Here is a 27557-nt window from a genome sequence, read left to right as displayed (position 1 = left end):
TAATAGACATTAAATCCATTCATGATTTATCAAGATGTTAGTATAATTGGCACCGATGACTTTCCTTGAGTGATAGGTGAAAAACGATCAAACCTATTGGATAAAATTGGTAGCACGCCAAATGGTGCAATCTGGTGGGACTTTACCAAACATAAAATCCCTAGTTATTGAAATTATTAGTAGGCTAGGATATCTTGATAGATTGTGAATGGAGGAATGCTGCTGAGTGGGGAGTCGGTTCGAGAGCAATCAGGTTCTAAAGAGTACCTAAATATTTTCATGCAGTAACAAAATGGAGAACAATAGAAATAATGAAGTTTTATCTAGTGAAAACATTCAAAATGTAGATGAAGAATCTCAATATCTAGACCTAACCTTAAACAATCACTCAAACGATAGTGTAACTGTAAGTGAAAACATTTCAAAGGTAACAATTCAAGAGGAAGTAGTAGAAATATCAAATAAAACAAGCATGATAGGAACTAAAGATGATTTTAATCTTATTGCATTTTTGAAACAAATGAAGCAAGAACAAAATGCTAAGTTTGACAGACAAGATGCCAGGTTTGAAGAACAAAATGCTAAGTTTGACATACAAAATGCTAAGATTGACAATTTGAAACAAGATCAAAATGCTAGGTTTAATGATATAAAGCAAGAATTTGCTAACATAAGATTAGAGCAGGTTAGTACAAAGCAGGAAATAAAAGAGATACATTAAGTAAAAATCACAAAGAAATAGGTCATCTACAGCAGAAAACTAATGATCTTTCAATATCAATGTTAGATGTAGAAGAATCAATGCAAAACAAAATCATTCAAGTTTCTGATAAGGTCGATGAGGTTGTTGGAAACGTAAATAAAAATAAGATCATAATTGAGCAACAAAATATGACACAAGATGCTATTAATGTAAAAAATAATGAAAGTATTAAGCATGTTGAAAAAGAGGTTATAGATTTAAACAAAAAAGTAGACAGGGAAATCAAGGTATTGTCCTCTTTAAAAATAGATTGTCAGGAAAATACGGCTGCTATAACTGAGGTTAGGAAAAACATTAATAAAATGAACATGTCCACAAAACCGATTTGTAATCATACTGGTAACAATAGTAATTTCGATAGGTTTGAATTTCAAATGCAAATTGACAAAAATAATCCAATGCATTTCTTAGTAAACTTGACTGAGTATCTTGAAAGAAATGAATCACAAACTGGATCAAAATTAAAGGTATTTTGGAAAACAATTTCAATTCAAATTTTGCTTATCGTGATTGGTGGATTTTCATCCGTTTTGATGTAAACAACTTTGAAGAATTTAAAGAGAAATTCATTGCTAGAATGTGGTTAGATGACATTCAATCATCTGCTAGAAATGATTTGAGATTTGGAAAATATAAGCCAAACTTATCTAAAAATCTTACTGAGTATTATATTTCTCGTTTCAATATTGCTAAGAACCTAATTCCAGCCTTAGATAAAGATACTATTTTTAAGTTTTTGAAAGGTCATTTTGATGAAACCATATCTACAGCTGCAATAATTCGTAACATTAAGACTAGTGATGAGTTCATTTGTTTTCTGAATGAGTTTGACAATACTGACACTTACAAAGTAAACAGACAAACGCCCCGTGATCATAACAATGCTCAAACTGGAAGTCAAAATAAAACAATAAGTTTTCATCAGAGTGAACATAGGGATGATAAAAATAGATTTCAGAATTCAAATGGTGTAATGTTTCAAGATAATAATAAGCAGTATCAAGGAGGTAGGAATTATTTCCAAAATCGAAGGTACCAAAATGGACCAAACAATAATGGTCATAGAGATCAAAATTTTCAGAGTAATTTCAGAGATAATAGAAATTATCAACCTGTGAATTCAAATCAATCTAATCCAAATCGACCAGCTAACAACTACCAGTTAGATTTCAGTTTCCCACCGCCAGGTTTTATGCCTGCTCAAAGTTCAAATCAGATGAATGCAAATCGTCCACAACAGAATGTTCCTTTAAACTAATAAGGGGATGACGAAATGACAGCCCTGTTCTACCAGTTAAGGAAAGGTCAAATTTTGATATAGCTGTAGACATGAATAAAATAGATTTTGAATCTGCAACTTCAAACAGATTAGAAATTAGAAAGCCAGAATTAATCAGTCAAATTCATATGCAAGAAAATAGTTGTAAAAATTTAAGTAATGAAGTAATACCTAGCTATCAAGAAAGTCATATTAAAGAATCAAGTGTTAATATAGTACATACTCCAGAAATTCAGGTAGATGAATCTATGAAACTGTTTGTCAAGAAGAACCATACATGGTAGGTTGTATTTTTAATGAACTATTGGAGGAACAAGAGTACACTCCACCTACTGGGTATGACTTAGCAGAAATAGAAATACAGATTTTCAATAAGAAATATCAAATGATTATTGACACTGGATCTGAGGTAAATGTAATTAATGAGAAACTTGTTGATGAAATGAAGAAAAACAATCTCAAGTTGAACTTGACCAGCTCCTAATGTAAGTATAGTTGTAGCTACTGGTATGCGACATAAGAAGGTAAGTAAACAGATTATGTTAGAGGTATTCTTTGATAAGTTAGAATTACCAATAGTTTTTCTTATAGTTCAAGATTTAAATGTAGATATTTTGGTGGGTTGTGATTTTTTTAAAAGATGCTGGAGCAGTCATTGATTTTAATCAAATCATGATATCATTGAAAGATTGTTGTTTTCATTTATAAAAAAGGATACCGTGAAGTACAATAGACTTTTTCATGTTAACATAGAAAGAAACCAAGAAACGTTTGATACTTTATGGAATCAGCAGATTGATAATTTAAGATTACAGCTAAGTGATGAATCTCCTGAATTGGTAAACCAATTAATTGAGGTATTTGAAAATAACAAAGATATTTTCTCTGATAGTCCTGGATCTGCAAAAGATTATTTATGTCAACTTAAAATGAAAGATGATGTGAAATTAGATAAGAAGAGTTATCCGATCCCATATCGGTATAGAGATCAAGTTGAGAAAGAATTAAAGAAAATGTTAGATCAAAAAATCATTGAACCAGGTAGCTCTGAATATACAAGCCCTATGGTAGTGGTAAAAAAGCACATAATAAAGGATTTTACAGAAACTGAACCAATAGATAACCTACTCATTCGATTCAATAAGTGCAACTACATTAGCAGTTTTGATCTCACTCAAGGTTTCAATCAGGTAGAATTAACTGAAGATAGTAAAAAATATGTAGCTTTCAATGTTTTTGGTCAGACTTATCAATATACACATTTACCATTTGGTTTGAATATTAGTGGATCTGAGTTTATCAAATACTTGTACAAAATGCTAGGTGAAGAAGTCTGTGAGTTTACCATTGCTTATATTGATGATCTTGCCATTTCTAGTCTATCTCTTCAACAAAATATCAGTAGAATTGAATTATCATTCAATAAGTTAAGGGAAAGTAACTTGAAGTTGAAACTGAATAAATCAAATTTATTGCAGACAGGATAAAGTATTTGGGTTTTATCATAAGTAAAAATGGTATTGAAGCAGATGACTCTAAGCTAGATGCTATTCAGAAATTTCCCATTCCACAAAATTTGAAACAATTGCAGTCATTCATTGGTCTCTGTAATTTTTACAGGAAGTTTCAGAAAAATTATTCATACCTGACAAATCGTTTTAAGCATCTTCTATGCAAGAAAAATAAATTTATTTGGACTGAAAAAGATGATGATACCTTTCAAGAAATCATAGATAGGTTCATCGACTGTGTGATCTTGAAACATCCTGATTATAACAAAAATTTCATTTTGGCCACTGATGCTAGTGATGTAGGAATTGCAGCTGAGTTATTTCAGGAAGGTGAAGACAAGGAACACTGTGTCATTGCCTATGCTAGCAGAAGTTTAACAAAATCTGAATTGAATTATACAATACGTGAGAAAGAATGTTTAGCTGTATTATTTGGCTTAATGAAACTTCAAAATTATTTTGGTAATCAAAAAATAGTTGTCCGTACAGATCATGAAGCTTTGACCTTTTTAAATAAATGTAAGATAGGACATGGTCGTTTGGGAAGATGGATTCTTGCATTACAGAATTTTAACATTGAGTGGGAATTTGTAGCAGGAAAGGATAACATTGTGCCAGATATCATTTCTAGAACTGATAATGAAGGTAATTTAGAAAATCGAAATTCGAAAGAATTCAGAGTACTAAATATCATTAAGAGTGGCAACAAGTTAATTGAAATAGTAAAGAAAATCAAAGAAATTCAAAAAGATGATTTTTCGTTACAAAATGTAAGAGATAAATTAGAGACAGGTAATTTGAATATCAACAAATTTTTTAAAGTTAATGATGATCTTTTGTTCACTAGAAAATCTGGAAAAATAGTTTTTAGAAAGTTTGTGTACCTTCAGCACTGTATGAAGAATTAATAGTTGAATTTCATGAAATATTAGGTCATGTAGGTATATCAAAAACATACAAATTTATTGAAGAAACTTTTTACATAAAAGATTGTTAAAGACTTGTTACCAAAACTATAAGATACTGTAAGTATTGTCAACTTGTAAAGACATCAAATGAAAAGAAATTATTAGAAATGCATACCATAATTTCTGAGAAAAAACATCATAAAGTTTTCATTGATGTTTATGGAGAACTACCAGGTGGCAAATACAAATGGATGTGCATTATTCATGATGGCTTTACTAAGTTTACAAAGTTGTATCCTATAGTCAAGGCTAATGCTCATAATTTAGTAAAAGTTGTTGAAAAATATGTAAATGAATTTGGTAAATTTGAATATATAATCAGTGATAATGGTACTTGTTTTCAAAGCAGATTGTGGAAAGAATCTATGGAAAGATTAGGTATAAAATATTACTACATTTCAATTTATCATCCCCAGGCAAATCTTAGTGAAAGACCATTGAAGGAGTTAAATCGCATATTGAGAGCCTATGTTCCAATAAATAAGCATAATATTTGGTACAAGTATATTGATAAGGTTGAATTTTGTCATCAACAACAATTTTCATGAATCAACTGGTCACATACCCATGGAGCTTATGATGAATCATAAATTGTCACATCTTGTTTTTAAGTATATTAAATATCCTGTAGAAAATAAGTCTGAACTTGAAGAAGAAGGTATCAGAAACAAACGAATACTGTACAGAATAAAGAATAGAGGTGTCATCAGAAGATTCAAACAGAACATACATGATAAACAAACCCGAGTATAAATTCAAGGTTGATGATCTAGTTGTAATTCGAAATTACATTTTGTCAAGCAAGCTGAAGAAGTTTTCTGCCAAGCTGTGTCCTAAATATCATGGACCTTACATAGTAAGAGATGATCTCAATAAAGGGTGTTTCAAACTTGAAGAGATAAGTAAAGGTAAAATTATGAGAGTCAATCAATATATGATGAAGAGATACCATCAAAAATCACATAATGATTAGGAATCCTGTGTTATGCCTGTGGGATTCAGAATAGCATAATCTCTACGCAGCGTGTGGTAAGAGTTCATAATTGTGTATTTTTTCTTTCCTGTAGCCTATTTTCTTGGCCCTAAATCTTTTCAAATTTCGATTCTTTCCTGTCTTTGTGTAGTATTCAGTAACTTTCTTCTATGATGCATATCTTAACCAATCTTGTCCATAGTCATTTAAATTTGTGAATTTTAAGTATTCTTCTGAAATAATGTTGGAAGTTGAAATTGTAGCTTATTTTCCTAATCTTTAAATTGTTGATAAAACTTAAATTTTATAGAATCTATCTACTGTAGTGTAAATAATTGTGTGCTTGCGGTATATTTTTTTACCATGTATTACTTATTTTAATTATGTTGTGCATCATATTAGGTAACTAGTGTTTTTCAGAGCAAATTATGTCCCCATTCCTCATCTTTCATTGCATATAGTGCCATAAGCCATATATAATTATGTTATAGTTTTCTTCTGGGCTTTTAACCCATTTTGCATTTTTTTTTACTTTTGCTGTCCAATACATCTTTGGTAGACAAGTAGGTGTGTCTTTTAGAGGTGTGGGCATGAACCACATATGGCTGGACTCAATTATCTGACCTACTTGTTTGCGATATAAAAACCTTAAGATTGCAACATCAAATGTTTGTTAAACTTTTGCATACTTTTGATTTTGTAGTCCGTTACTAGAGTCTGCTATCACATTACCTTACAGACATCTAGGAACTCTCCACCCAGTTAAAATAGTAAAAAATATTTTTCCTTCACCAGTTGTTTCTGTGGGAGTAATAGCTCACAGTTATAACAAATTAGAGTCATACTTGGAATCTACAAAATTCCATAGTAGTATATTTTATTAAATATACTTCCTTATGAAAGTTTTCAACTGACATGTAGGATAGGCTCTAATTAATCTTTCTCTTCCTTGTATTACTTGGGGAATTTATTTACCCATTATTCCTTTTTCTCTTATTTGTATTTTTTAGGGAACTTATTTACCCATTATCCATCTTGATCTTCTTTGTATTGTAATCTTGAAATGGTTTGTATTATAATCTTGGAATGGTTTATAGTTATTATACAGTCTTCAAATTCAGAAATTATTAGAAAAATAAACGGTTCAATTAAGAAAATGTTGGAATTTAATATGATGTATAAATTCTGTTGTTGTAACAATGAAACTTCAAAATTTGAAAGTATTCATGAATTGTGTCACCATAAATATGAAATGTTCAAGATAAATAAAAAATTAATTTAAATAATAATGATTTTATTGAATGTAGAAGTTTTGTCATATAATTAATTGAAATGAGTTAAAGTTTGAATTTCTGCTAAATTTAAATATTAAATTGATGTCTTTTTTCTAAATTTGAAAACTGTTTTTCTATAAACTTTGATATGATAAATTATCGTTTGAAATGGATGCTGGAGTGTATGTAGAATTTTTAGTGGGGTTTGATGATTAGAATTTTGCTGGTATATGATTGTTTTTTGAGATGGAAAACCATTATTGCCTAGAGAAGAAATGACAAAAAGGTTATGACTTAGAGAGGCAGTAATGAGATAATATTTTTTGTGTTGATTACTTATAAAGATTGCCATAGATGCAAGATAATGTTTAATTATGTTGATTGCCATAGATGCAAATGATTACTTATGAATATTGATTGCTATTGAAGCAAAATATTATTGAATGATTTTTTGTTTAATGATTAGTAGTAAAGTTTTTTCAAAAAGTATATGAGGAGATAACAAAATTTGCCAGTAAGGAAACTTTCAATTTCAAAGTATTGACTGGAAATTCATTGAAAATAAATTTTCAGTCTGAAAAAGATTTCAGAGAAGCAACAAAATGGTTGAATGAAGCAAAATACTCATGGTACTCGTATGAGAGCAAACGAGACCAATAAGAGTGATGGCCAAGAAACTGCATAGCACTTGCCAACCAGAAAGCATAGTTGCTGACCTCAAAAATAGAGGATTCAAGATAATTAATGCTGTAAATAAATTAAAATGGAAGACAAAGGAGCCACTTGACATGTGTATTCTATCTTTTAGCACTGAAGAAGATGTGAAAAAAGTATATATAATTAAACATATAATGGGATGCAAAGTGGAGATTGAGTCATTGGTTTCATCTAGATTAGTGCCTCAATGCAAAAAATGTCAAGGTTTTGGGCACACACAGAAATATTGTAACAGAGAGCCAAGACATGTGAAGTGTGCTGGGAAGCACAGCACAATCAGCTGCACAAAACAGAAGGAGTTGGAGCCTAAATGCGTCCACTGTGGAGGAAAACATCCATCAAACTACAGAGGATGTAGTGTAGTTGTAGAACTACAGAAAATAAAAAATCAACGACAATGAAAAACCAATGTTCAGAAGACTGTTGAAGAAAAGAAACCCAACAAAAAGCCTGAAAAGGAGGAGCAGAAGGGATTGAACAACCAGCCTGCAAAAGGAGCATTCAAGAGCAGCACCTCCTCTATCACAAATCCGAAAAAGAGCTACTCTGAAGCCGTGTCTTCAAATAAGAAGGAAACTCAACAAGAAAGTATGAGTGGTATCCTGAACATCATCTTGGAGAAGCTTTTAAAACAGGAGTCGATGTTGACTGTATTTGAGCAAAGACTAAGTGAAATAGAAATAAACCAAAGTCATTCAATCTCTAAGAAGAAATGAGCCAGCAATTGAGAATAATGACATGGAATGCCAATGGCCTTCAACAGAGACAAATAATCAGAGAATTAATAGCAGTACTTCAAATTAAGAGAATAGATATAATGTTTAATCTCTGAGATTCACTTCACAACCCAGTCATACCTGAGATTCAGAGGCTACAAGTTGTATCATACTTCTCATCCTCAAAATAAAGCTAGAGGTGGAAGTGCAATAATAATCAGAGAGGGTCTGAAGCATTATGAAAACTCACCTATTCAAACAGAAGAAATGCAAGTGACAACAGTTACAGTGGAAACTAGAAGATTTCAATTTATTGTAGCAGCCATTTACAGTCCTCCAAGACACAATATAACCAATGAAGTTTACAAGAATTTATTCGACCACCTAGGAAACAGATTCATCATAGGTGGGGATTTCAGTGCAAAACATATAAGTTGGGGCTCAAGATTGAACTCTCAAAAAGGAAGACAGCTATTTCAAGCTATAAATGATAGGCAATGCTCAGTAATGTCATCAAATAGACCCACATATTGGCCAACTGATAGAAATAAATTACCAGATTTGATAGATTTCTTTGTAATCAGGAATTTATCATTAAACTACATGGAAATAGAAGATTGTGAAGACCTGAGCTCTGATCATACTGCATTGATCCTCAATGTGGGTGAAACTATGGTGATGAAAGAATGTAATTTAAGGCTATTTAATAGGCAAACAGACTAGTCAGCATTCCAAGAATTATTGTGTGCAAAATTAGATTTTGAGCTAGAAATTACAAGCTGTGATCAGTTGGATCTGAGGTTAAAAAGTTCACAAGGGACATCCAATAAGCAGCCTGGGACAGCACTCCACATTCAACATAGAGAACAAGGTCTTCTGGTTCACATTATCCACATCACATATTGGAACTTATCCATGAGAAGAGGGAAGCGAGGAAAAAGTGGTAGTGAACAAGAGCACCAGTGGATAAAACTCATTTGAATTTTCTAGCTAAGAAACTGAAGGAATGTATCAGTAGCTATAAGAATGATATGATCAGTGAATATCTCAGAAACCTTGCTACAGATAAGAACTCCGATTATTCACTCTGGAAAGCTACAAAGTACTTGAAAAAACCTTCAGTTCAAGAGACACCAATCAAAACAATTAATGGTGAGTGGGCAAGGAATAATGAACAGAAAGCTGAACGTTTTGCAGAATACCTGGAAAGTGTCTTTCAACCTCATCAATTCCAAGGTGGTGTAGAAGATGATTAGATGGGAATATCACGGGATATGAGAGAGATTCCAGCCTTAACAACAAATGAGCTTATAAGTATTATCAAGACAACCAGTTGTTAGAAAGCTCCAGGGTATGATCTCATTACTGGTGAAGTTCTGAAAAACCTACCAGATAGAGCTTTGAAAAAACTCACAGTTCTCATAAATGCAGCTTTGAGGATGGAGTATGTACCACTATCATGGAAGGTAGCTGAAGTCATCATGGTCCCCAAGGCAGGTAAACCACCACATGATGCATCATCTTATAGACCCATATCTCTATTACCCATAATGGCCAAGATCTTCGAAAAAGTTTTGCTCTCCAGATTGAAACATGTGATGGAGAGTGGACAACTCATTCCTGATCATCAGTTTGGATTCAGAGGAAAACATTCAACAGTTCAGCAAGTCCATAGAATTACTCATGTAATTGAGAAGACTCTAGAAGAGAAAAAGTATTGTGCTGCTATCTTTTTAGATGTTGCTCAGGCATTTGATGAAGTGTGGCATGTAGGTCTAATTAAAAACCTACAAAAAGTTTTACCTCATCAATATGCCTGATTGCTAGAATCTTACCTGTCAACAAGACTACCTGTGACAGATTCTTCCGAGTGAAACAAGGTGATAGCTACTCAGGACTAACACCAATTAAAGCTGTAGTACCTCAAGGAAGTGTATTGGGCCCTACTCTGTACCTGCTCTACACCAGCGATCTTCCTGTGCCAGAAAATGACACTATTGCAACCTTTGCAGATGACACAGATGTCTTAGCAGTTGGAGAAACTAATGAGGAAGCTACAAGTAAAGCGCAAGAAGCCATCAATAAAATTGAGAAATGGACTAGAACCTGGTGGATTAAGTTGAATGAAAGCAAATCCACACATGGTGTCTTCACAAATAGGCATTATGTGTACATCCCAATAAGATGAAACAACAAAGAAGTTCCATTTGCAAATGAAGCTAAGTATCTTGGAATGACACTAGATGCAAAACTATGATGGAATTCACATGTCAAAAAAAAAGAAGAATGGATTTCAAATACTCGAAAATGTACTGGTTATTGGGGAGAAATTCAAGCCTTTCAACCTACAATAAATTACTATTGTATAGACAAATTCTTCGGCCTGTGTGGTTCAAGATTTTCAATTCTCTTGATTAACATCGTCATCCACTCTCAGTCTCTTGATCTCTTCTATAAAATATATATTGAATATGTTCGCTATTTCACAAGAGTTTGTGATAAGCTCGTCATTTATAGTCAGCTGTACATTACAATTCTCAAGGTCATCATCACAAGTCAAGTCTCGAACTATTTGCCATGCTTCTTTATTAATGTTTTTCGAATTGTTAATTCTTAATTTAAAATATTCTTTTTTTGCTAGTTTAAGCAGATTATTATGCTTTGTTTTTGCTCTACTGTACTTCAACTTCAGTTCATTTTGATTGATTTCATTTCTGCTCTGCCAATACCATTCTTTCAAGTTATCTTTTGAGTCTTTTATTTCGTTTGTAGTCCATTTATTCTGTGACTTGTCTTTAATGTTAAAAGTAGATTTTGGAAAGCAATTGTTGAACTCATTAAAAAGTTGTATAAAAGGCTTTAAAGAGATCTTTGACATTCATGCAATCATTGTCCACAGGCCAGGTTTGTAGCCCTATCATGCGTTGAGATAATTCTAGATTTGGAGTATTTACTTTCCTTCTTTCAACTCTTCTCCTCACATCACTATCCAACTCCATCTTAATGTCGAATACAAGTATACCAGTGGCGAGCGGTCAAATGAAGCAAGTGAAGCACTGCTTCAGTAACGAAAACCCCCAAAAATGTAATTTGAATCGTGCGAATTATTAATAGTATAATATGAATTATTGGAATATAAGTTGATTATGAATGCTCAATATATCAATGATTATCAACTGCTTTGATTTGAATGTCAGCGCCTCACCGCCCAGCTGCACAAAGAAGAAGGGATGATTCCTCTTCTCTGTGCCAGCTGCTAGTTGGTTGAATGGTGAAAGGAAGCAGAGCTCGACCAGCTTCATATGCTCTTGCTATGATTTGGATAACAATGGTTGGGGGGAAGTGGGAGTGGTGAACATTGGAATAAAGCTGTGGAATAAGCTAGCAGGGGCCCAGCTATGAAGATAGCTGATCTTGGCCGAATGTGATTTCAATTTCCAAGCATTGCCAACCTGACAAGTTGACAGTGCAAAGCGAACTATTTTCTTATAATAATATTCACTGATAATGAAGATTAACAGACAATCTCTACATAAATAATTCATTCCAACAATAAAGATGAATTTATATACAAAAAAAATTGAAGACTTTGAACCAATAAAATTAAAAATCACGATGAAACATCTGAAACAGTTCTCATTTCTGTCCATGTTCAGTTCAGTTGGCATTGGTAATTTTCAAACTGTACAACTGTGTCGACTGCACGTTGGTAGTTGTAGTGTGAGAAAGTTTGTTTATCTAGTGCAATGGTTGTAAATCACATAATTAAGAATGAGTTGATATTTGTTGAGTGAGTTGATATTATGTGAAGTTATAGTTAAATTAGGCTATAAGATCTATTAGGCTATAATACATTAGGCTTATAACCAAACTTGATGCAAAATTGTGGGAAATTTACAAGACATTTTCAGTCGAATAATTATAAAAGGCGTGAATGGTTAGCTTAAAACGTTGAATGCACTATTTTGTTGAAATTGTTTATTGTTTGGAAGGAATAGACATACTTCATGGACAGAAAGTGGATTCAAACACCTTGGGAATTTAAGCAAATCGCTTGCTTCTCATGAAATAAGAGTGGATCACATACATGCTTCATTGTGTGCTGCTTCTTTCGGTCAGATCAGGATAGAGACTGCTTTAGATGATCAATTCAAACAGGAAATTTTGCAACATAATAAAATAGTCAAGCAGAACCGGGATCTACTTAAGAGACTTATTAATGCGGTTTGCTTCTTGGGAAAACAAGAATTGGCTTTTGGGGGGCATAATGAAAAAGAAAGTTTGATTAATCGAGGGAACTATATTGTATTATACAATGTGTTGAAAATTTGGTGTTATAAATTATTTTAAGATTCTAAAGTTTCTGGACGTGGATTGGTGATTTTAGTGTTTAATTTTGTGTTTTTAACTTTTTTTAATCAAAAGATTTTTCCAATTGAAATTCATGTGAAATTAAGCATAATTATAGCAGTTTTCCATCATGGGAGATTGTGGTTATGTTGGCGGAGTGGAACTTCCTACGGGACTCCCCACAATCCAAGCCATATGCTAACAACAACAACATTGTATTATATATTTCCATTTACAATAATCAAGTGCATAAGTGAATACATAACTCAATGGAACAGACTTGACTACATACTTGATCAACTTTGGTGAGTTTTTTTTTAATTATATATTATTCTTAGATATATCTCTTGATAATAATAAATTGTAATGCAGAGTTTTATGTTATTTCAAGTTTAGAAGGAAATCTCTTGTCAGTCTACAGTGAGATTATGCTTCAATAGAGAAAAGAATGAGTAAAAGGAAATATTACATGCATGGTCAAGGAAAATTACCCACAACAAACGAACCACAACCACCTCCCTCCCCCCGCCCCACCAACAAATTAGTGCTTCACTAACTTTTTACAGCACCGATCGCCACTGAAGTATACTATGGTCTGATAATAGTGGTGGTAAAATATTTGTTCTGTATTTGTCTAGCCTATTTGAAAATCTGTGATAAAATAGTCCAGTTGGCTTTTTCCTCTAGTAGTGTATTTAGCAGCAACATGTAATCCATAAGAGTCTAATACATCATATAGGTACCGTATTCTCTTTGCCAGTTTTCTGTGTAGTTATCTACATTTAAATCTCCGCATATAACAATTGGAAAATTGTAACTGTCCCTCCTTATACTTATCAACTCATCAAGTCTCTCGAAGAACTCCAGATAAGTATTTGCATTTGGTGGTCTGTAAACATTTGCTATCAAGAACGGTTTTTCCTGCTATTAACAATGGCACCACACGCCTCTATTATACCATCTGCCGAGATATCCTGTATTTTATTTATTGGGTGTATTTTGAATCTAGTATTTTTACTTGCCCCAAAAAAGCTACTCCGCCACCAATTCTATCTTCTCTAACATATTCAGTTATTTTTGTAAACCCACTAATTTTCAAATATTTACTTTTATGCTTATCCAGCCAAGTTTCAGCAAGGCATACTATCTGAGCGACTGTTCTTCTAGAAATTCTTCCAGCAGTTCAATTTTATTAAATAATAATCTAATATTTGAAAATATTAGTTTTAATGTACAGCTTTTACCTCTATCTTCTCTGATTGGTTCTTGTGGAGTTAATCATGGTTAAAATTTAACCGGCTGTTGTGCAACCAGCACTTGAAGTGTCATTCAGGTTTACTTGAAGCCAATTTAACTGTGAATATAATAAATAAGAGACTTGTAAACTAGAAATCTATTAAAATGTGAGGTTGGTGGAATTAATTCATTAAAAAAAATTAATGATGAATGACCAACAGCTAATTTTTGTGATCAATCAATCAATCAAGTTTTATTGAACAACATATTTACATTGGAGGTCCCACTAAACCCGAAGGTTTTTCAGTAGGTGCCTATATAAGTATAAATAGTAAATTATAGAATCAAACATTACAAAGAAACAAAATTAACAAATTTTATAAGAGGAAAAGAAAAAAAATTTGCATGCAAAGGGAAGTTGGGAAGTAAGAAGAGGATGTAAAGGAAGGATCGTGGTGAGGAAGGTAAACTTATCTAGGAACTGGAATAATAAAATTTAAGAAAAGAAATTAGATAAACTACTCAAGTAAAAGAAAAATATCAATGAAATCAAATCATAAATCATTAGAAATGAGTATTCACTATTTATGAAAACAAAAATTATAATAAACATACATGGGGGAAAAGTTGAGAAATGAAGTTTGAATTTCAAGAAATAATTATAAGTTGTTGCTCTAGCTGGCGGCAGTGATTCAATAAAATTAATGTACCAGCAAAATCTCAGCTAGATGTTTCTTTATATGAGATTATTGTTATTTATTACATAGCTAAGAACATCACTTTTTGAATAATCTCGAATATTCAGAGGCAATTTATTAAATAATTTAGGAAGCATGTAGAGGAGTAATCTTTTTCCATATATATTTCTAAATCGAGGTAACTGATATATAACTGGTGATCTTAAATTGTAAGGAGATGGTGGAGCAAAGGATCTGTATTGAATATTATTCTTGAAAAATATTATAATCTTGTAAATATAGAAATTCTTTGGAGTTAGTGTATGGTAAAAAAATTGTACATTAGAAAGATTATTGAAGTTAATATTTAAGTTGATAAGAGGCAATTGAGATGTTATGCACTTCAGGGTTCTTAATTGAATTCTTTCTACTCTGTGCAACAAATAGTCAGCTGCACAGCCCCATGAATCTATACCATACCTAATGATAGACTCTACGAGAGATTTATAAATTAGGTGAAAACAGTCGACTGGAATAGTTTTATGCATGTAAAATATTTTTGCGCTTAATGCTTGAAGTTTTTTCGAGATGTAGTTGATGTGTGGATGAAATCTGATTCTGCTGTCAACTATCAAACCGAGGTATCAGGTATCGTCAACTTGAGTTAGTGATGGACAACTACAAGTTTGAAGTAATTTAGAAAGACAGAGGCAGTAATGACTGATATTTTTTGGAGTTTTATTACATCTCATATGTGGTGATTTAAAATGCATTAAAACTGTTTTTTTCTTATTAATGACTAAATTTATGTCACGTGACCACCTAAGAATCCTATTATAGTCAGATTGCAAACGTTGCTCTGCAACTTTAAGATTTTTATGCCCAACAATTAAAGCTGTGTCATCAGCATACATAAAAATGTCACCATTTCTGATCATGCTTGAAATTGAGTTAATATTGTAGTTGAGATAATATTGTAGAAGACAGGACCCAGGATACTACCCTGTGGGACACCAATATCGTCGTTTTTGAATAATTCGCTTTGATTGTTCCCCAACTTAACCAGAAAGAATCTGTCACTCAGTTAACTCTCAAACAACTTTAGAACATTTCCTGTGATTCCAATGTCATGAAGCTCATCCAGAAGGATATTATGCTTCAGAGTATCAAAGGCCTTCGAGTAATCTATGAATAATGCTAAAACATGAAATCTATCATTCAAAAAATTATTTATCTTGTGGGTAAAATTTAAAAGAAGTGCTTCTGCAGATTTCCCTTTTTGAAAGCTGTATTGAACATTTGACAGGATATTATTGTCAGATAGGTATTGATTTAAATGGATTGATAAATATCTTTCGAATATCTTCTCAGGCACTGATAATTTAGCTATTGGTCTGAAATTCTCCAGGTCATCTCGAGCACCAGTTTTAAAAATTGGCCTACAATGGCTATTTTTAAAAAGTCTAGGAATATGCCTTTAGAAATCGATAGATTCATCATTCGACAAAGAGGATTTACTATATGCTCTTTCAGGGCTTGCAAATCTGAAACGCCAATATCATCAAAGCCTGGAGACTTATTTGTGCTCATATTATTGATAATTTGAATAATATCATCATTACTTGCATATTTAAGGATGAATTTATGCTCAGATGGTACATGGACTGAGTCGTCAAGGATCAAAAAAACATAATAAATCGATTACAACCAAGAATGTGATACAGGTATGGTGGCACACAGTCTTTACTTTAGCCAAACATAATTTTATTTCAGTGGCGCTTCTGAAGCATAACTGAAGTGGATCGGTGCATGCCTCCACCGTGCACATCACTGGATAGTGGTACCGTATCGATCTTTCGTTCTCGTTTCAAATTTTCATGTTTTATATCGACAAACGATGAGCTTGAAACCACAGAATATACAGAATGGAAACTTGTAATCAATCGCCTATCTAACCAATGCTTTTTACATGACGCCAATACTAAACACGTCACGTGACCTTGGGAAGTTCCAATCCTGGTCTTCTGATTGGCTCGTAGCAGTGAATGAGATCAATTGATCCGGATCATTAAAGTGATCCGAACCTACCATCAATACTATTACAATGCGGCGCTTCCTAACAAGATGGCGGATTTTAGCGTCAGGGTACTAGCCAAGTTTCCATACTGTATGTATACTGTGCTTGAAACAGTATTCTTAATGCAGATGCAAATATCCGAATTTGCAATAAAAATGGCCAACAAGAATCTATCAAGCGGTTCAGTCTTTCACTGAAGATGTTTTCGAAGAACACATATTATATAATAAAACAAACACATATATTTTAGAAATAGTACTTCGCCACAATTTTAAACTATCAAAAACTATAATATAAAAATAATTCTCTTACCCAAACATCTCAATTCTTTATAGTTCACGTTTTCCTGTATCAACTGCAATGAAACTAAAGGAAAAAGTGATACTGCAAGAAACAGTTTTGACAAGGAAATGTTGAACATTCTGAATTGAAATATTGGAAGTAAATTAGCTGAGCCAGACACATAAACGTTTGACTATTCAGAAAAAACTTACTAGTTGAAATTTACACTATGAACTTTAAATGTGAAGTGTAACACGTTTACAAATGGCATTGGTTACATACACGCACACGCACCGGTTTTCTCGTCACGTCGTAAGACAAACCAAAACAGTAGACAAAGAAATCATATGTTGATCAGGTGAGATCATCGCGACCAGCTGCTTCTCTTTGTCACAGAAACAGAGTAACGGCCAGCAACAGTCACAGTTATCACATAGTTATTCAAAAGTATTCTTTGAGTATCTATAGTGAGGTCCACGTTATAATGGTAGTGTATGATTTGCAATGGTATTGTTTTAATGGTACGAAGGGGTGGGTATAAATTGTTCGACTGGAGAGCTGGTCGACAGTCAAAAATGTAAACAGAAATAAACTTGAGTGGAACGATAGGATCGTTCCACTTCCACGTTTCCACACTGTAAAAGCTTTGCACTTCACGGTTTAAAAGTTATGTTAACACTGTTTATTGCTTACATGCTTACAGTGCGTTCACATTTTATTTATTTATTATTTGAACTCACTTCAAGCTACAAATCAAAGGTAACTGATTTAAAACTTAAAATACTTATATGAAAATAATTTAAAACTATATTTAATACGTTACGTAGAGCTGGCTAAAAGAAAAGTTTGAATCATTTTTACATTTATTTGTATTAATGTATAAAATAAATTATGTAGAAGATTATTTAGATAGGCCGTATGTATTGTAGCTACAATAATAAAGTAGATTCTTTGTTAGTAGTGCGGGCAACTTAAAATAATTTATTGTGAATTAAAAATGTAGGCCCATTATGGAAACTAATCACTAACCTAATCACCAGTTTCAGTTTGTTATTCTAGTACATTATTATTCTAGTACATTCTTATCAGTAATAATTGCATTGCTTATCTTGTTATGAACTTCACAAAATTTCAATTAGATGTACTTTGTGTAATTTTCGAAATACAATAATGCAATAATGCACTTCAAAACGCTGTTTTTAGCCTTATTTTTGGCATAATTTTAACAGGCAATGTTACCGGTATTTGGAAACATTGCATTATTAGAAAAAAACTGGAAGAATAGGTAAAGAATGAAATTCTATTTTTACTAAAATGATTATTACAGACAGATGATTTTTACAATGTTATTTTTCTCATATTTGTTTGATAAATTTTATATTAATAATCTCTATTTAATGTTAGTTGCACAGAAGCCGGCTAAATTTTAACCGTGATTAATTTCACGAGAACCAATCAGAGATGCATTTTTTTAAAAGACGGTTTGTCTGATTGGCTCTCCTGGAATTATTCACAATCAAAATTCAACCGGCTTTTGGCACTTAGTTATGATTTAACAATGAAACAGACAATCCTTTTTCATGTATTGTTGTGATTGAATGGAATTCAGTTTACTCAGTGGATAATTTACTATTTGAAGGTATTTTATATTGTATTGATTTAAAATCATTACAAAATTGTGTTTGTAAAAGCTCTTGATTTGATAAAAGCATTATTATTGTTATTAAATGGTTATTTTTTATCACGGCTAAGTATTCGCTAAAATCTGGTTGAATTGATTATAAATGTGTAGGTATTACCTATACCAGACTTGTAATAATCTATACCTTTTCAAATTTCAAGAAAGTATCAATTGTAATAATTGAGAATAGACATTTGTATTTTAGAAGTTATCACATCATGTAATATTAAGAATAGTGAATTGTATTTGAGAAAGTATGAATTCAATTTGAGATGCGGAAATAAGATTTGTTAGTCAGAAGTTTCTGTTTTAATTAAGAAATCTGATTAAAAATCCAGTTGATCTTGTTCATGAATTAAAATTCATGCAAAGAATGCAAGTATGGAATATGACGTTGGACAAGTGGATTATCTTCAATTAACAACTTCCCATGTAACTTACATCTTACTATTTCTCAATTACAATTCACAATTCTTAATTACAATTGACAGCTTCCCAAATAAAATTCAAAATTTGTAGAAATATTCATTTTCAAAAGGGTAAAAATATGATATTCAAAGTTAAATATAGGTACCGTATTTCTATCTAAGAGTCAATCATAGATACGGTATTGGAAACTATGAGCCGAATCTGCAATAACTGGATCTGAATAAGCTGCTTGACTTGCCAGATTAGACATCCTATGTGTAATGAAAGTTTCATCGTAAATGAAAGTATCAGACAACTCCATGATTCATATCATAAATATTCTTAGTAATATTTAAGGCAGTTTTGCTACTATTTGGTGGTATCCGTTGGAAGGCTTTTCAGTGACTAGCTAAAGCTGCGTCTACACCAAAGTTAAAATGTTTATTTTTCCTTCCTCATAGATTCTATTAGTTTGAACATACTGTAGCTTATCATACAAATGATGTGCTTATGTGTTTGTCAAGATCCATTTAATTAAAAAATTCTTCTACTGGTAATAAAAGTAGAGGGAAATAATTTTTTTAATGATATGACCAATCACATAATTTCTTTTTTAATTAATCTAACAGAGTCAGACATGTTGTTTTTTTTCGAACAAGCTTCTTCTAGGAAGCAGGTAGGGTTTTGTCTTTTGGCTCGGAACTTCGGCTTAGGATGTACACTCTAACACTCATGTCTAAGTATCTAGTTTTAAGCACTTATATATTATTCTTTTATAGCTTTATGAGGATGGTATATGTTGTTACATGTGTGAGCGATCGAAATGTCCAATAAATCAATTTGTATGATAAATAGTGCTTTTAATGAATTGTAGGAACCGATGCTAAATCCATTAGTGCGCAGTAACCCACATTCTCTACTTTGCTGGCTTCATGCTGGAAACCAGTAAAAAACAAGAGAAATGGTGCAAATGGTACCCCTGGTGTTATACAAATGTTACACCTTTGTGAGACATACAACCTACTTTACTCATAAAATACCCCGGTTTTGTACTTCTTCTTCTTCTTTCTCTTCTGTCCTTCGTCATTGACCAGCTTCCTGGATGGACGGCGTCATTTTATATTCAGACCTAATTTGGTCGTCGTTGATTGTAAAAAATTTTACAAAACTTGTCAAACATTAACGTTTTTTAAAGATTAAAAATAGATCGAGATGGTCGATTGGATTCTAAGTCACTTGAATCAAATTAAAGACTTGTCGGCCTCAAAGTATTCAGCCACAGAGTAGAATGGCATCCCACGCAGCCAGGCTCTGATCCTTCCACCAAAACTTCTGTCATCCAGATCCCTCACCATGTCCGGCAGCGCATTGAAGATCTTCTGTGCCAGTACAGGGAAACAGTCTCTTTTCTTGTTCAATCTGCAGAAGGGTACATCAATTTTTGCTTTCCCTCTGGTATTATACAAATGCTTATCGGCTCTTCTTGTCATTGAGTGATAATGACTTTTTATGTGTAGCAAGGAGAGCAGAATATACTGGTTGAACACCGTATAGATACCCAGTCTGATGAAGATCGGCCGACAGTGATCAAGGTATCCGGCTGAGTCCAAAATTCTTAATGCCTTTTTCTGTTGAAGAAGCACATCATTACATCCGGGCGCATGTCCCCACATCTGCAGTCCGTAGATAATATGGCTGTGGAACAAGGCAAAGTAGACTTCAACAAGATGCTTCCTTGAAATAAGAGGCTTTAGACGTCTGAGTAGAAATATCACCCTGGATAGCTTCAGACAGAGTTTGTTGGTATGGCTACCCCAGGTGAGTCTTGAATCCAGCGTAAATCCTAGTAGCTTGACCTCAGTTCGATTGATGAGCTGGTTTGTACTGAGGCTACAGGTAGTCTCTTGTGTCTTGTCTTCATTTAGACTCAGCTTATTATTGTTGAACCACTGTTTTGCTTGTCCAAAAATATCTGCAGCCGCCTTCTGCGCCAACACTGGTGTTCTCCCTCTGGCAAAGATTGTGGTGTCGTCAGCAAAAAGTAGGATGCCTCCCTGCAAACCAAGGTCATTGATCATAATCAGAAAAAGGAGGGGTCCAATCACTGATCCTTGTGGCACCCCATGATTAACCTGTAGAGGACCTGAGTTAACTCCCTCCAGCGAAAGGATCTGCCTTCTGTCTGTTAGGTAGGATTCCAGGGTGGCAAGGACCCGACCTACAACTCCATATGCTTCAAGTTTCTCCAGCAGAATATCATGCGGGACACACTCAAATGCCTTACTCAGGTCTGCCAGAGCCAACGCCACTGAGTCCCCCTCTTCAAAAGAATCTAGGATGTCACACACCAGCTTGGAAACAGCTGTGACTGTTGATTTACCGCGCCTGAAACCGTGCTGCACACTTGAAAATAGGTTATTGCTCTCAAAGTGGTCCATTAGTTGAATCTTCATAAAGGCTTCAAAGATCTTGGCCAGTGCGGGAATAATAGAAATTGGCCTGTAGCTTTTCAGGGTTGTAGGGTCACCCTTCTTGAAGATAGGCACTGTTCTAGCCAGTTTTAGGGCTGTGGGGATATATCCTTTGCTAAGGCATGCATTCAACACTACACTAAGAGGATGGGCAATGACATCAATAATAGATTTCAACAGGTCAACTGACATACCGTAGATATCTTGAGTCTTTTTATTTCTGAAGTGACTCACCATTTGAATAATGTCTTCTGGTGTTACTGGGTCCCAGTTCTCCATTTCTACAGTACCATCTCTGGGTTGCTGAAAGAGTCTGCTAGCAGCCACCTGTGTTCTGTCTGTTTCTGGTAGGGCACTGACAATTTTTTCCACCTCCTGTATCAGGAAATTATTGAATTCATCAGGGCTTGCTTTGACTCTTGGCTTCAAACTTTGCTTACTTGGTCCTGAAATACTTTTTACTAGGTCCCAAGCAGCCTTACATTTGTTATTGGCCTGATTGATTGAGCTAATGTTAGCCTCCCGTTTTGCAAGGTCCACCTCCTGCCTGTAAATCCTCTTTGCCTTAATGTATTGATTATGGATGTTCTTCCTCTCTTCCTCATCAAGACAAGATTTCCTTCTGCAATCCAGAGCCAAGACAAAACTCTGTAGCTGAAGTAACCCAGGCGTATACCAGGCATTACTTTTTTGCCTACTTGAATTTATTATCTGTATATTGTTAGTAAGCATTTCAATACATTTGCAAAGGTTATGCAAATGCTTAGCATAGTAGTTTTGTGTGAAATTTTAATAAAGATTATATCAATGTGTCATGAATAAAACCAAAGGTAAAACTATCAAGGCATTATCTCCATATTACTTGAGGAAGAGAATAGTAAATCCCCAGTTAGTTGAAATGGATTCTACTGAGCAAGATGTAAACTCTAATGTTCCCGAAATAGACTATGTTTCAAATTCTAGTACCTAATGAGTCGATTGATACAACCATTCTTGTTAATAGTTCTAACAAATCTATGAATCAAGCAGTAATAAGTAATGAGATCAGATTAAATAGTCAATTTGCACAGGCAAACTGTAGTAATCAGAGTGAATTTGACCCCAGTATCACTGTTAGTGAAACGATGTGTAGTAATGCTATGAATCCTGGCATAGATGCTGATGCACAAGCCTTGCCAAATAAATATTCTAAAAATGTCAATCAAATAGAAACTATAGATACCGAGAATGTAGGAGAAAGTCTTGATTTAACTTGCATACAGTCAAATGAAAATGTCGAATCAAATCAACCGAATGTGACCAGTAACAATAGTATGGTAGGTTTAGATATACAGAAGTTGTTACAAGCTATGGAAGGTTTGACTAACAAACTGTCCACTCAACTGTCCAAACAGGCAATTGAAACTAAAGCTCAATTCCAGGCTTTAAGCGAAGAATTAAGTACCTTCAAAATAAGTTCTAATGAAAAATATAACGAATTGCAAGAAAGTAGTGCTAAAACTAACAGTAGGGTTGACAGCCTATAATCAAATTTTAATATCCATAAATTTGTAATAACAACTAATGTCAATAATTGTAAGGAAAATATTCAAGTCATTGCTAGCCAAGTAGAACAAAATAAAGTTGAAACTAACCAGAAGCTAGAGGTAATTGAGAAAGTTGTAGCTGCTAACAAAGTTGAAATTACTAACCTACAACAAATTCAAATTCAAACTGAAAATAAAACCGTCAATTTTGAAAAATCAAATAAAAATGTCAATGAAAAAATCCAATCAATTGAAAGTAGTTTGAAGGCAACAACAGTTAAAAAATCAATAGTACTACTATAAATAAAATAGATGATCTTTTATCTGCTTGTAAAAATAATGAATCTAATTTAGTTCAGTTTCAGAACACTGTGAAGTCTGACTTGAGCCAGTTAGAACAATCTCTTCAAGAATCTCTGAATCATACTAATTTGAATAATAATCATGTCTCACCTAACAATTATTTTGATAAATATGACTTTAATTCTTCCATTGATTTAAGAAACCCTATGAATTTTTTAGATAACCTTAACGATTATCTCAAAAGAAATCAGATTACTAATTGGAGTAGAGTCCGAGGTATTTTGGAAAATTGCTTTGCTAGTAACCAATCTCACAGATCTTGGTGGGATTTTGTGAAAGTAGACTTAAAAGATGTTGATGATTTCCAATCCCAATTTGTTGAAAGATTCTGGTCACCAGCCATACAGAATGAAGCCAAAGTCAACCTTCATCGTGGAAAATTTATGCCCGGTTTGAATTTGAGTCTTTCAGAATATTTCGTTGCAAAATGGAATATAGCTAAAAGTTTTAAACCTCCCATGGAACAAGATGTTATTTTTAATATGTTGAAGGGTCACTTTGATGAAGTCATTTTGACAGCTGCCATAGTTCGTAATGCAACTGATTCTAAATCATTTTTGACTGTGCTTAATGCTTTTTCAACTCAAGAAAAATATCAACCTTCCCTATCTCGAAACAAACATAATATGAAAAACAATAAGCCAAATGATGACATGAACAGAAATAGGATGTTTAATCCTGAATATCAATTCGATTTTTCAGTACCACCACCTTGTATTAACCAGAATTTTGTAAATGGTAGTCATGATCATAATAATCATAACACAGGTGCCCGGCCTAATGAAAATAGATTTAACAATACAAACTCTAATTCTTATAAGAATAAGAATAGTAGAAATACTGTGAATAATTTCAGAAATTCAGGTTCAGAAAACGGTCAAGGTTACAACCAATTTCAAGGCAATCCTAATCAAATGTCTCCCACTATTCCATCGATGTATCATGGTGCTAATAATTTTCAGGGACCCATAAATGCACCAATGTACGGCCCACATCCGATTAGGTTCAATCACTCGCCTATAGTTAATCAGTTTCCTAATAGGCCTTTTTCAAATAACAACCAAGGCAATCAGCGTCATTTAAACTAATTTGCGGACAACGAAAATCCCAATTCCCTGAGTGTCCGAATTCTATAGGTTGGTTTAAAAGCAATGAGAAAAGAATTATTGACGAAATAACGACAACTAAGAATACTATCAATCAGGAAATTTCTATAATCAATAGTAATAAAGCCCAAGAAGTAGATAATCATAAATTATGTAGTACAGCTGTTGACAACAAAATTCCTACTCAGAACATGAAAATGAATGCAGCAAGATACAAGTAACAGCTGATTCAGTAGCATCTGTTATCAATGAAGATGAAGAGACTTCTAATAATATTCATAGGTTATGTTTCCATAATACTGTCGACTGTCTTCAAAATACAACTAAAGTTCTCATGGAAGTTAATAATAAACAAATAAATAATGATTTACAAACTCATTCTTATGATTCTGATTCACCCAGAGTTATGGAAGATAACTGTAACCTCTACAATGAAGTTTTGATTAGTGAAGACAAAAATGAAGTTAACACTCATGATCTAGTAAGTAGCTTAAATTTCAATGAAATATTACCTGTTCATAATACTGAGTTAATTCATAACAATCTAGGTAACTCATGTGAAGAGGTTCCTATGGAAGATTCTGTTGAAACCAGTATAGTAAACTGTATATTTAAAGATTTATTGGAAGAAATTGAGACCCAACCCCGTACAGGCTATGATTTAGCTGAGGTTGAAATAAGTATTTTTAATGAAACGTACACATTAGTTATTGATTCTGGTTCTGAGGTGAATGTAATAAATGAAAAATTAGTTGATGAAATGAGACAAGCTAGTGTAAGGTTGGACATTGTTCCAGCCCCCCATGTTAGTTTAATGTTAGCTACCGGTAGTAGAACTAAACGAGTCAATAAACAAGTATAGCTTGATGTAGTCTTTGATACAATTCATGTACCTATTGTTTTTCTCATTGTGCCCGATTTAAATGTAGACATATTGGTAGGCCTTGACTTTCTTAAAGAAGAGAAAGCTGTTGTCGACTTTAATAATGATATCCTATTTTTAAGAAATAGAGAGTTCCCTTTCATATGCAGAGAAACTGAAAGATATAACAAATTATTCAATATCACTATGGATAAAAGTGAAGATAATTTTGAAGAACTGTGGAAGTATCAAATTAGCAATATTAGATACCACTTGAGAGATGAGCTGCTACCTGAGTTGGTTGAGGAATTAGTTAATGTGTTTGAATAAAATAAAACTGTCTTTTCAGACATCCCTGGCCTTGCAAAAGATTGTATTTGTGAATTACAGTTGAAAGGTGAAGTCGAGCTTAATAGAAAGAGTTATCCTGTCCCATTTCACTATAGAGATGCCGTCAAGCAGGAAATCAAAAAACTATTAGCACAAAACATTATAGAACCTAGTAATAGCCCCCATACTAACCCAATGGTGATTGTCAAAAAACCTGACGGTTCTATAAGGTTATGTATTGATGGACGTCATGTGTCATCATACTTAGAAAAAGATTATACTGAACCCGAACCGATAGAAAATATCATGCCGATTTTGTAATAACGTATGTAGACGACATGGCTATTAGTAGCACTTCACTACCACAACACATTGAAAGGTTGAAATTAGTTTTTGAAAAATTGAAAGCAGGAATCATGACTCTTAAATTGAATAAATCACAATTCTATGCTGAACGAATAAAGTATCTTGGTTTCTTTATTAGTAAGGATGGAATCGAAGCCGACCCATCTAAGCTAGATGCAATTCAATTATTTCCAACTCCGAAAACTTTAAAACAACTCCAATCTTTTCTGGGTCTTTGCAATTTCTATCGTAAGTTTCAGGATCATCATTCAATGTTAACCAGTAAATTTAGCCATCTGACAAAGAAAGATAGTAAATTTATTTGGACTAAAGAGGATGATGCAACTTTTCAAGAAATAAAAAATAAGTTTATTGATTGTATAGTTTTAAAACATCCTGATTATACTCGTGATTTTATAATGGCCACTGATGCCAGTGACATAGGGCTAGCTGTAGAATTGTTTCATGAAACGTCTGATGGACAACATGATGTTATAGCCTATGCTAGTAGAGTTTTATCCAAAGCGGAATTATCTTATATTATAGCTGAAAAGGAGTGTCTGAGTGTAGTATTTGGCCTGACCAAACTCCATAATTATTTTGGTAACCGTAAAATAATTGTTCGTACTGATCACAAGGCATTAACGTTCCTAAAGAAATGTAAAATCGGCCATGGGAGATTGGGACGTTGGATTCTTTTCTTGCAAAATTTTGACATTGAAAGGCAATATGTAGCGGGTAAGGACAATATTGTTCCCGATATTATTTCTAGGACTGATTATCAAGGTAATGTTTGTCATAGGAATTCTAATGAGTTCAAAGTATTGAATATTATCAAAGATAACAAAAACCTTCACCAAATAATACAACAAATAAAAGATACCCAATCAAATGACATACAATTGAATAAAATTAGACAGAAACTAAACAATAATGACATGCATATAGGAAAATATTATACTGTACAAGATAATTTACTATTTACAAGGAAGTGTAAGTTGAACAACTTTTGGAAATTGTGTGTGCCTACTGATATGTATGATGACTTGATTATGGAATATCATGAGAGATATGGCCATGTAGGTATTAATAAGACTTATAAAGTCATTGCAGAAACTTTCTATTCGAAAAATGGTTATCGTAAAGTTACTAAAGTATTGCAATATTGTAAAATATGCCAGCTAGTTAAAACTTCAAATGAAAAGAAAACTCTTGAGATGCATACTATTATATCTGAACATAGAGGTAAGAAAGTATTTATTGATGTATTTGGAGAGCTTCCGGGTGGAAGATATAGATGGGTAGCTATCATCCATGATGGATTCACCAAATTCACTAAATTGTATCCATTGGTGAAAGCTAATGCAGTAAGTTTAATAAAATGTGTGAAACAATACATTCAAGATTATGGATCTTTTGATTCCATAATCAGTGACAACGGAACCTATTTCCAGTGCAAAGCTTGGCGCAATGCTATGACTGAACTTGGTATCAAATATTATTATATTTCTATTTATCATCCTGAATCGAATCTGTCTGAACGACAATTGAAAGAGGTAGGACGTGTCCTACGAACCTACATTCAACCCGATAAACATCACCTATGGTATAGACAAAGCAGAATTTGTTATTAATAATACTT

At 33.2% G+C, this 27557-nt stretch overlaps 2 protein-coding genes across 7 annotated transcripts in view; one reads left to right on the top strand and one right to left on the bottom strand.

Annotated features, from left to right (window-relative positions):
• LOC111046052 (protein seele) overlaps window positions 1-17180 on the bottom strand; it is a 186507-nt gene extending 169327 nt beyond the window's left edge. Inside the window, exon 1 of one of the 2 annotated variants that reach the window (XM_039443179.1) lies at window positions 16854-17180. Coding sequence is in view for 1 of the 2 variants with exons in the window: in XM_039443180.1 (XP_039299114.1) it covers window positions 16854-16962 (109 nt within the window). In the remaining variant the exon portion in view is untranslated. The remainder of the gene's footprint in view (window positions 1-16853) is intronic. The other variant, XM_039443180.1, reaches the window with a different exon arrangement.
• A 7435-nt stretch (window positions 17181-24615) lies between these two features.
• The window catches only part of LOC111058631, a 98887-nt gene continuing 95945 nt past the window's right edge, over window positions 24616-27557 (top strand). For all 5 annotated transcript variants that reach the window (XR_005573341.1, XR_005573342.1, XR_005573343.1 and 2 more), the window contains exon 1: window positions 24616-24859. Coding sequence is in view for 2 of the 5 variants with exons in the window: in XM_039443177.1 (XP_039299111.1) it covers window positions 24713-24859 (147 nt within the window). In the remaining 3 variants the exon portion in view is untranslated. The remainder of the gene's footprint in view (window positions 24860-27557) is intronic.

This window comes from Nilaparvata lugens, chromosome X, assembly GCF_014356525.2.
Source record: "Nilaparvata lugens isolate BPH chromosome X, ASM1435652v1, whole genome shotgun sequence".
Classification (NCBI taxonomy): domain Eukaryota; kingdom Metazoa; phylum Arthropoda; class Insecta; order Hemiptera; family Delphacidae; genus Nilaparvata; species Nilaparvata lugens.
Note: the sequence above shows the minus strand (reverse complement) of the source record. Positions and strands in the feature narration are given on the sequence as shown.